The sequence below is a fragment of the Misgurnus anguillicaudatus genome, chromosome 21, assembly GCF_027580225.2.
Source record: "Misgurnus anguillicaudatus chromosome 21, ASM2758022v2, whole genome shotgun sequence".
NCBI classification, from domain to species: domain Eukaryota; kingdom Metazoa; phylum Chordata; class Actinopteri; order Cypriniformes; family Cobitidae; genus Misgurnus; species Misgurnus anguillicaudatus.
This window is the reverse complement of record NC_073357.2, coordinates 64755495-64767513: the sequence shown is the minus strand read 5'-3', so window position 1 is coordinate 64767513 and position 12019 is coordinate 64755495. Positions and strand designations below refer to the sequence as shown.

General features: G+C 34.9%; 1 protein-coding gene across 11 annotated transcripts in view; it reads left to right on the top strand.

Moving 5' to 3' along the window:
* Window positions 1–12019, top strand: part of nrxn2b (neurexin 2b) — a 380291-nt gene that overhangs the window by 363166 nt on the left and 5106 nt on the right. For all 11 annotated transcript variants that reach the window (XM_055218533.2, XM_055218549.2, XM_055218495.2 and 8 more), the window contains 2 exons: window positions 1257–1579; window positions 7313–7391. In XM_055218533.2, the coding sequence (XP_055074508.2) occupies window positions 1257–1579; window positions 7313–7391 (402 nt within the window). The remainder of the gene's footprint in view (window positions 1–1256; window positions 1580–7312; window positions 7392–12019) is intronic.

Sequence of the window (12019 nt, the reverse complement as noted above, 5' to 3'; positions counted from 1 at the left end):
AAATGAGTGTTAATGTGCTCAGCCTAATTTTGATCTACATACAAAGGAAAGTATAAATGTCAAATGAGGTTTTTCTGAAAATTAGTACATTAAGCCCTCATTTAGTGATCGCAATGCCCTAAATAGTCATTAAACATTTTAAATGATGTTTATTTGTATGTTTTCTGAGAGGCGCATCTAAATATTTTGGTGTTAGTTTTAAAACATGAAATTAGAAAATAAAGTGCTGTACTTCATTGATATTAAAAGAGTTGACAGATCTGAAGCACACAGACCCCGATATATTCATAAATACACAGAATTACAGTTTTAATAATATCTGTGTTGACAAGAATCCAGACAGATATAATCTCTTATGTCTTAAGTGAGTGTTTGGTTAAACATCTGATGTGTAAGATTATATTAGATCATTAAATTACAGTAGATCGTAACGCTGTCTGTCTCAATGTCAATCAAACAATAAAAGAAAGAAAAAAGCATATATTTCCTATAGATATTGTTTAAGACATTGTGTGCTAAATCTATTAGTTTTACCGTGATTTTAAAAGTATGGATGCAGTGATTTTGCTTTTGAATCTTTAACTTCAGATTTCTCAAGACTTTTTAGGATGTAAAATAAATCTTTGGTGTCTTCAGAGTACACATGTGAAGTTATAGCTCAAAATACCCCACAGATCATTTATTATAACATGTTCAAATTGACATTTTGTAATTGTGGGGAATAATGTGCATTTTTTGTGTGTGTCCTTTTAAATGCAAATGAGCTGATCTCTACACTAAATGTCAGTGCCGTGGTTGGACAGTGCAGATTATTATTATAATAAGATCCCCTTCTGACATTACAAGGGGAGCTAAATTTTAATGAGCTATTTTTTTCACATGCTTGCAGAGAATTTTTTACCAAAACTAAGTTACTGGGTCGATCTTTTTCACATTTTATAAGTTAAAGAAGCACTGGGGACCAAATTCTAGCACTTAAACATGAAAAAGTCAGTTATTGTATATGTCCCCTTTTATTAGAGTATGTCAAAATATAAATAACTCAAAAAATTTGCTCATTCCGAATCATTTTGCCAGCACGGGTCACATTTATTTATTTGGGTCCATTTTTCATGAGAAATGATGACAAGACTGTAGTCCGAGTTGTAAAGTCAGCGTTCTGCAGTGTTAACAGGCGAGAGATTTGTCCTGATCTCATCACAACACCAAGATCCAGACTCTGACGTTTCCTCCATCTTCTCTGTTTCTCTCTTCAGGTCGGCAGCTGACGATATTTAACAGCCAGGCGTTCATCAAAGTAGGTGGCGGTGAGAAGGGTCGTAATTTCCAGGGTCAGATCTCGGGTCTGTATTATAACGGCCTGCAGGTCCTTAAACTCGCCGCGGAGGGCGACCCCAACGTTCAGGCGCAGGGCAACTTGCGTCTGGTCGGCGACACGCCGTCTGTAATGACCACCGACACCACGTCCACCACTCCGCTCGCCGACATGTCCACCACCATCATGGAGACCACCACTACCATGGCCACCACCACCACACGCAAACAACGCTCACCCACCATGAGAGACAGCGTTACACAGGTAAGTCTGTGCCACTTTCATTTACATTTATGATTTTGGCATCTTCACAATTCACATACGATATGCATCTTTCATTATTGTGTGTGCGTGTGTGTTACCTGGGAATCAAACCCACAACCTTTTGTGCTGCTAATAGCAGTTGAGCTAAATATATAAAAGTGTGTCGTTTAGTGAAAGTAACCAGACTTTGTCATGCGATGTGATTCAACTCTTGAGTCTTATTTATCTGAATCTGCACAACATCTGAAATACAACAGACACAGTCCTTTACACTATATTTCACTAAGAGAAAATGTGTACGGCATTTGGTTAGAAGATAACTGAAATAAATCTTTTTGCAAATAGTAAATTGTCAGAGAACTTTTGGGATTGTTTCAGTATGTAATAAATACAGCTTCATTACACAAACAGTCCCGGGTTGCAGTTGTCTAGACACACAAGATGATATCTTGAAGCTCGTATACAGAGAATCAATCTGAGCTCAATGGATTCCATGTAGGAATGAAAGACGTTCCTCTGAATGTAGCCAGATAAATTAACCTGAAACTATAGATAGACAATATTGTATTGATTAGGGGTGGGAAATCACAGGGTACCTCACTATACGATATGATACATGATATGTGTCCTGTGATAACAATGCTGTTGTGAGGCTGCAATTCTTGGATAATGGATGTATTGCTTGCTAATCTGCCAAACTAATAAAACTAAATGTCCAGGAAAAGGTTAAGTCAACCATTGTTTCTTTATTCAAGTCCACAAAAACTAGGAGCACTGTCTGAAAATTATAAGAGTGCAAGCAGAAAATGTAGGATGATCTACTCGTCTTTTAAAATGAAACAACAACTAGACAAAATGACAAATGTGTAAATGAACAACATATTAGCAACATGTAACATTTAAAGTACATTAAACATTTTACACTTAAAGGAACAGTATGTAAGAAATTTATATCAATTAATCATAAAATGGCTCTGATATGTCACTAGACATTAAGAAATCATTTTCATTTCAAATACTTATATCACTGACAACAGTGGTCTGGCCAAGATATTGTCTTTTAAAAAGTGGAGTTGCAGCCCTCAACTGATGTTTATGTTGTCATGTTGTGTATTGGCCACCAGTTGTGTGATTGCAGTACCAGTTTTAGCCACAATCCTACATACTGTTCCTTTAAATAAACAGCTTTTGTTTGTAAAGCTTTGTGTCTTTGACATATTTAACAACATAAAAATGTGTTTTGTATAAACCTGGTAGGGGAGACCGGGGCTGGTTGTCTCACGGGTTGGTTGTCACACTGCTTATTCCAGACACACTACATGGCGCTGTGGTACAATTTTGATATCAATTTGTTAGCCTTTAATAGCTTACTCATTTGCACTTGAAATTTTGCTGAGCAGACACAAAACATTGAGGTTAGGAGACAATGTTTTATTTTTATGGGTCAGAGTAAATGTTCATGTTGGTGTTGTTTTTGTGTTGAGATCTTGTAGGATATTAGTCATTCAAAAACAAAACACTCATTAAAAAGCTAAAAGTATTAGCTTTATTTTGAGTCATCTTTTAGCTATCAAGTTAAAGCCGTGTGGCAGCTAGCTTATCATGTTTGTCAAGAAGTCAGTCGGGGATGGTTGTCACATAGCTTGTGGGGTTGGTTGTCACATGTGAGTATTGGACATGTAGACCTTATAAGACTGTTTGTCTGATTGTTTGTTTGTTTTTGTTTGCTGTTAAAATAAAATAAATAAAGCATTAAATAAAGAGGTTTTAACACTAAAAAAATTTTCATTTTATTTCTCAACACAGTAGACAATTCAAGTAACTGATCACCCACTTTAATCTCATTGTTTAAACATAATGGACATTGATGACAACTACCATATGAGTGGTATTCATATTAAAACTTATTTGCAGTTTCTAGCTTAAAAAACTAAAAAGTTACGCATTATCTTTTCAGATCCCAATTTATCACTGAAATCCTATTGAACCTCTATAGGGACAACCAACCCCATACCCTGTGGCAACCAACCCCGTGATGGGGTTGGTTGTCACATTGTGTCAGAGTGTCTTTGATGGTTAATTACTTCCTGTTACAATACATTCTAAAAGTAAAACGTATACACATTTAAAGCCAAGACTCCAAAGTTTCATTTCATGTAGGAATTACTGCTGAAAGATTTTTTGAAGATGAGCAATTCATGCATGAGTACAAATTGTGACAACCAACCCCGGTCTCCCCTACATTTCTAATTTTATCAGCCCATCAAATGTTATCAAAGCATTTGAACTTAAACGTGGCTGAGGCATGTTTTAATTTACTTGCATCCGCCATCCTATCCTAATCTCTTTCAGACTAGTTAACATTTGTTCACGTTTCCCTCAATCCCATCATTCACGTGATTAGCGGCACCCCGATGCTGAGAAATCTATTTAGAGCATCTTGTTTGTTCATTTTATTATCAATATTTGATGCCAGCATATTGATTCTCATATTGCACGGAGAAGACAACAATACATCGCCATATTGATGTACTGACCCACACCTAACATTTCTAAAGATTTTGGGTTTGTTTCTTTGAAATAAATAATAAATAAAAAATAAAGTTTTTTTATTGAGGGAGCTCACAACAAAAGTGTTTGGTTTGGTTTGAGGTTTATGTCGCTCATCCTTGTGTTTTTTTGTCATGTCTGTATAATAAACTTCATCATGTGTTTGATGCCTAATCATTTCATTGGTTTGATCAACACTCTTTTGTTCCTATTGCATTATTTTGTGTGTGTGGTTTAAGTTTCTTGTATGCATTATTTTAATCTTAGAGTTCATTTGTCCACTTATTCATTTTGACATAAATTGTTTATCAGTGAGGCCATGTCACAGATTTCACCTCTTACATTTGTCCAATTACTTTCATAGCAGTTTGTACCAAATACAGTCTCTCACAGAAAGGTTAGGTTACCATATACCAGGTGGACAAACAACCATACCAACACTTTTAATAACAGACGGGTAAAAAGCAGTGTTGGATAAATTACTCAATAAAAGTAATTCATTACTAGTCATTAATGACATCTTCAATCATGTAAATAGATGAATGTATAAATGACTCTTTCCAGAAAGTATTTAATAACTTATTACTAATGTAACTTGGGCTGCTCACACAAGCGGTAGAGAGACTAATCCAAATGCAAGAGGTTTTATTGTAAAATCCCCGAAGGGCAAGCAAACAAATCCAAAGGGCAATCCAAAAAATGGTCACAGGTCAAAATCCTGAATATCCAAAACAAGAACAGAAATACAGAACCGACAGGAACAAGACAGAACTATGGAACGCTCACAATTATACTTCGCAGTGACATGTTGAGTTTGAAGTGGCTTTATACAGATAAACAGGAAGTGGAAAGTGCACGACATGATCAGATTTCAAAATAAAAGACTGAACACAGAACAGGATATCAAAATAAAAGACCTGACAACAAAACAAACAGAACAAAAGACAAAACCCTTACAACTAATGACTTTCTATATCCTATTTAGTAAATGATACAGATATAGGCTTGAAACAGCTCAAATAAATCATATTAAAGTATTTTTTAATTAATTCTTCTTTTTAAGGTCCAATTCTCACTATAAACAAACTATTAACTACTTTTGCCTGAATATACTCCTAATTGCTGTTTATTAATACTTAGTAAAGTAGTTGTTAAGTTGAAGTATTGGTAGGAATTGGGTAGGATTAAGGATGTAGAATAAGGTTTTGCATTAATTTGTGCTTTTTAAGTACTAATAAATAGCCAATATCTCAGTGGTATTATTACTAATAACCAACGAGTTATTATCACTACATTATTCTTATTAACTCACCAAAGTATTTAAAGTGAGAATGATACATAAAAAACAGCTTAGACTTTAATGGGCATTTTCCCGGACAGGGATTAGCTTAATCCAGGACTAGGCCTTAGTTTAATTAGGAAATAGAACTAGTTTTAACAAACATGCCTTACTAAAAAAATTACCTGTGTGCATTTTGAGGCAAAACAAAGGGCGCTGATTTATTTTAAGATATGTAAGTGCAAGTTGTTTTCAGTTTGGACAGCTCTTAAAAATGTTGTAGTCTAGGACTAGTCTAATCCCTGTCCGGGAAACTGCCCCTATAAGTTAGTGTTAAATCCACTATTGTATTATATATCATTGATCTGCAGTCTATACACAGTTTGACTTTAATTACATCTGAAGTTACTGTCATTAAATTACTGGAAAAATAAGAGGAATCCTGTTCTTCACATATTAAAGGAAAATTAACTTACAGTAACTAATTACGTATATATAAGTAAGACTGGGTAAAAGATTTCCCTATCAACACAACATAAAACTACAATATGTTTAAGACGTCATTGCTTCGATAAAGTCGATCACACACCCAGTTAACATAAGACAGACATCTGTCTATATATAGTCTCCTAAATACTTGTATAACTGATTGGGATTAAACATACAGTAGATGTGTGATGATCTCCAACACCTCCTCCAGTTTCATAGTATTCACATGAAGGAAGTTATAGCATCACAGCGATCTACAAATGAATTCATATCTGAATGACATACAGAAGAAAAGATGATGACATAATGATAACAAACTTCTCCACGTTTAACATCATCACATTTACAGATGGGTGATTCTCACGAAAACTTGGTTTTAGAAATGTCAAGCATGAAAATGTAAAAATTGCTTAAATTTACTTTTTTCCCACCAGACATTGAAAAACAAAGTCTGGAGTAAATAGGAACATTAATTTAAAAACTTTTACTTATCATTTAACACTTTTTGTAACATAATTAAAAAAATTAGTCCTAAAAAATGTCATTACCGCAACAGTCAGAAAACATCAACACTGACATATTTTCAAAATGACATGACAAACCTGAAAGAACATAATTTGGAGATTCTGCACATGCATTTAAAATCAAAGTATTATGCTTCTATTAATTAAATTAACATTTAATAAGCATCTGTTGCGGTAATGATAATCAAAATGTTGTGTAAGCATTCTGACAAGACAATATTTCAAATAACTGTAAAAAAATGATCTTACCTGGTAGCCATCTTGAAGTAACTGGTCCATGTGCTTGGTCACTCAAAATCAAACTTTATTAAAATTCTGTATGTGTGCTTAAACTGTTCTCAAAAAGTGTTGCGGAAGATGAGAACATCAGGCATGGACACATCATTTTCCTAATTTTTCTTCATCATTATTATACATGAATATTCAGTAAATATTTTTTCTGTCATCTAAAGTAGTCTAGCAAAACATCCATTTATTTTTTTTCTTAATATTTTTAGGTTAATTTGATTAAATTACATAATAACACATGTTCAAACACAGCCGGACACATTGTGGTAATGAGAATTTTAGCAGAAAATGAGATAAAATTTACAATTATAAATTCTTATGTTGAAATCACACATTGTGCAAGGTAGAACACAGTATTGTGTTAATTCTGATGCTTTTTAATGTTACTATATTACACATTTTAAAGCTAAAATCATTAGTGCCGTGGTGTTTCAATGGTTTCATGAGAATCACCCAGATGAACTCTAATGGTCACATCACTCCTGATGATTGTGTATTATTATAAAACTAAAAAAGTCAAAGGATGTTTACAATACTGATTTGTGCAATATGTTCAGATATTACAGGTGTATGTATATTCACACTGTCTGTCTGTGTGTGTAGAATACTGATGAGCTGTTAGTGGCATCAGCTGAATGTCCAAGTGATGATGAAGATCTTGAGGAGTGTGAACCTGGAAATGGTAAGTCACACTGAACTGACTGTCTATCTGTGTGTAGACACACACACACACACACACACACACACACACACACACACACACATACACACACACACACACACACACACACACACACACACACACACACACACACACACACACACACACACACATATATATATCCTTCAGTGTTCAGCTGTGATTGGTCAAATGTTTTCTCAGAATAGGTTGTAGGTTTAGCTACAGTCTCCTGAATGTTGTAATATGTTTAAGTGACAGCATTCATAATTATATATTATGTTGTTGTTTTTTAACCAATAATGTATGAATTGATGAAGCAATTTCTTTGACAAGTGCAGTAGAAAAATGTATGAAATCTAGAAATGTTAAACATATCAAATGAAGGAATAATGATCAGTTATCATATCAGAATTGTATGTCAGTTAAGATTTTTTTCAGTTCAGTCCTTTAGCGTTTCTGCAAAGAGTTTGATATTTTGATGATGAATGTGGATATGGTCATATAGATACTTACGCTGGTGGTTAACTCTCTGAACGTTGGGCATTGAAGCACAGACGTTAGCTAACTCTTTGCTAATGTTATTGATGATCCTTTGCGGTACGTCTCTGTGAGGTAAAAGGGTCGAGACGATGATTTTGGCTCTGGGGTAAATCATACAAGCTGTTTTTACCACGCCGTTCAGGGCTTTAGTGACATCCACCCTTTTGTTATTAAGACCATTTGTTCCCGTATGAAGAATAATGTGTGAAGATGTTGCTAATACATCCTCTCACAGTAGTATCTAAGTAGGTTAAAGTGAAAGTGACAAGCTTGTCAAGCATGCAATGTATACTCGAAATGTGACCTTTTTTAATTAAACCCATCGTTGTGAAGACACACAAACACAGAGAAGTGGTCAGCTATCCCAGCGCACGGGGAGCCATGAGACTCAAACCAGCAACTCTCTGGTTACGATACATCTGAGTTAATGTAAACAGTAAGTTTGTAACTATACAATTATACCTCCAAATATCTGACAGCAATTTGTAAAGTGCAATATTACAGAAGGCCTGAACCACAACCGAAAAAAAAAATGAAAAAAAAGTTCTCTTTAAAAGACCACTGATACAGCACTTGTTGTCATTTATATCCACTGTAGTTATGTTTAATCCAGGGTGATTAGGTGGTGCAACGCAAGTTTTTTTTGCTAGTATCAGCCCAGCACAGTTATCACGTCCACATCAGGTTGTTTAAATAGCAAATGCTTTTTCACCCATTTGTGCGCCCATGCATGTGCTGGTCTAAAAACGAGGGGTTTTCAGGTGCATTGTTGGCGGCGCGTTGCTATTTTTGAGGCAACTAAAATAGATTACACCATTGACTTTAGAGCAGGTTTTAGATGGTCAATGTCATAGTTTATTTTAGTTGCCTCAAAACGTTATGCCCAAAACACACCCATAACTCATTACGAGAATAGGAACAACCCTTTTAGATTTAGTGGAGAAAAAAATTTTGAAAGAGAAAAAAATTAAATTGAAAAAAAAATTTAAAGATAAAAAATTATGGAAAACATTTTTTTCAAAGAGAAAAAAATATGAAAAAAAATGAAAGAAAAAACATTTTCAACAGAAAAAAATTCAGAAAAAAAATTAGCAGAAAACAAAACATTTTTGAAAGAAAAAAAGACAAAAGAGAAAAAATCTATTTTCTTATTTTCAAGAAGGAAGAACTTTAATTTATATAGCGCCTTTACAGTTGCATCTCAAAGATTTAAAAAACAAAGTGTGTGTGTGTGTGTGTGTGTGTGTGTGTGTGTGTGTGTGTGTGTGTGTGTGTGTGTGTGTGCGCGCGCGCGCGCGCGCGCATGTGTGCGTGCGTGTGTACTACAGAACTACAGCTGTTTAGTTTAGTGTGGTAATGATGAACTGTAAGCCAAGAGTATCATGTGAGCATCAAATGAGCAAAAAATAACATAAGTTTGACCAATCACAGACTGCATAAAATCTTTATTCAGGTTTATCACACAGACACAAGAGTTGAGTTATTTGTGTGTATTGTGTCTGTAGTTTGACAGTTTTCCAGTGAATTTTTCTCATTTCCAGCAATGTGATGTTCAAGTATTGATCTCTGAGGAAGCATGACTGAGAGTTTGTGTTTCTTCTGCATATAATATCACTCTCTGGAGATTTAATCAAAACTGGACAGAGTTTAGTGTCCATGTATACATTTCAGCTATTAATACAATTGGTCAAATGTCTAGAGAGCACATCAGCTCCTTCTTGTGAAAAATGTAAGTGATCTCTCTTTATCAGGTCAGGTCTCCTCTCCAAAAATACTATCAGTTATCTATAAGTCTGTATTACTCAGACATGCAGCCATGCGGTAAGAATAATCTACTATAAATCATCCCAATAGCTTTCATTCAGCAGGTTTAGTTCAGACTTTATACGCCGGACAATCCCTTTAATGAAAATGACCCCATGATTTACTCACCTTTGAGATACATATGACCATCATCCTTTAGAAAAACACAATTTGAGTTATATTAGTAAATGTCCTTCCTCTTCCAAGCTTTATTATGGTAGTTATATGGGACCGGGGAACAACTTTGGCCCAATAAGGTGCATCCATCCTTCACAGACGTAATCCACAGGGAAGTAATGTGGGACTTCTGAGGATAATCAGTGTGATTTTGTGTGAGAAATGTCCATATTTCAAATGTTAAAAACTATAATAAGTAGCTTTCTGTAACAGAATTCACCAGACAGCGTATAATGCACAAGAGCCGGTGAAAAAAGACTCGCTGTTGTAAGTTGTTTTAGGGATAACTCAATATCCTCTTAAATGAAATATGAAATGAAATATGTTTTTTATTTTGGTTCTTCCAATCAATTTTTCATTCATAAGAAAATTATACATAATAACCAAAAAAAGGTGTAGGCTCAAGCCAATGCTTATTATGCCTACTCTTTATACATATATATCAAATGAACGTCACCGTATACTTAAGCAATATCGCTCGAGTAGGAGTGTGATATAGCTCTATATCATCACGGCTGTGATAAGGCCGCAGGCCGAGTGCCGGAGGCAATCACAGCCGTGATGATATAGAGCTATATCACACGACTCCGAGAGCGATATTGCTTTTATACAACAGTTCGACGGCACACGTTTGAAAAAGGAAAACTAGAAAACAACAACGGAGTTATTTTAAAAGCCTCTTTGTTTGAGAACTACATCTTCCGCCACGGATTTGAGGGCGGCCAGAATGACAGGTAAAACTTTCGGCTGCTTTGAAGCTCATAACAACTCAATGGACGGAAAAGCCGTTACTTTATATTACCGTTTCTTGGTCACAAAGTGTAGTTTTAAGATTAGTTCAGTCGAGAATGTATATGTATTATATTTAAATCTGCAGTCGATTAGTAAAGATAGCGCCTGTTTGAACGTTTGCTTAGTGAGATTCGGTACGAATGAGAACCAAAGCATGAGCGGACATCAGTGTTCACTCGCCCCGCTGACCACCGCCCTCTCTGGGCTACATTTCTGAAAGAGATACCCTGGCTCTCATGTTGGCCTTGTTTGTTTATGATCATCAAAATGAGATCAAATCAGCAGTATTTGGTGTCATGATCAAACTAGTACTTGTTTTTTATTCATATTTAGTGTCTTTTGTGTTGTTATTGTTTTGGCGCGAGGTAAAAGTTAATAAAACTATTTGTATAACGTTACTATTGCTTTCTCATTTATACTTAACGTGATACGAGCACTCGATTATTATTATTAAACTTTGTTCTTGTCAGTACTATATAAAACGGTGTTTTATAAGTGTCAGAGAGATGTTTTTGCATGCTGCTTATAAATATACCAGTGGCCATATCTCATAACATGTTTTAATAGTCAGGTCACGATAAAGTAAATGATCAATGTCCACATTTAAAAGCTGCGGTGCTTACCTGCAGTTTCACGGTGTTTTCGCGTTCTGATAAAAGATATAGCTCCAGAAAAAAAACGAGTGTTTATATTCCTCTTTCCAAGTGTTAAGCGTCCACACGATGTGACAAGACATTTCTCCCATTAACTTTAACGTAACATCCAAGAGCGCTGATCTTTGACAGACTGATTTATGAGCTAGTAAACTAATGAGACACACGGAGAGTGATTCAAAACAGGGCGTCTGTGTTTTTCCATTCAGAGATGAGCCTGCTTAGGACCTCCATTCACTAGGTGGCGGAATGATACGAAAGGTGAAGCGGTTACAGTGCCGATATCAGTACAATATCGCATAGGTCTTAGCCAATCAGATTCGAGAACCAGAAAGAACTGTTGTATAATATAAGATAACATAAGACATTTTTCAAAAAATATACATTAATCATTTTGAAAATGCACATTTTAAATAATAATACAATAGTTAGATATTTCATATTAACTTACATCATTTTTATCACTTTGTTTATAAACATTAACTTGAATTTACAACTTATTCCATATTTGACAGATATACTTCTACTTTTCATATTAGTTATTGCCCTTATTTTTTAAACATACATAATCCTTTTCATTTATACTGACTTTCTCTTATTGTGAACAGCCTCTGGATTCAATTTGGAAGTAAATTATTATATACTTTATACATTACCTGTGCA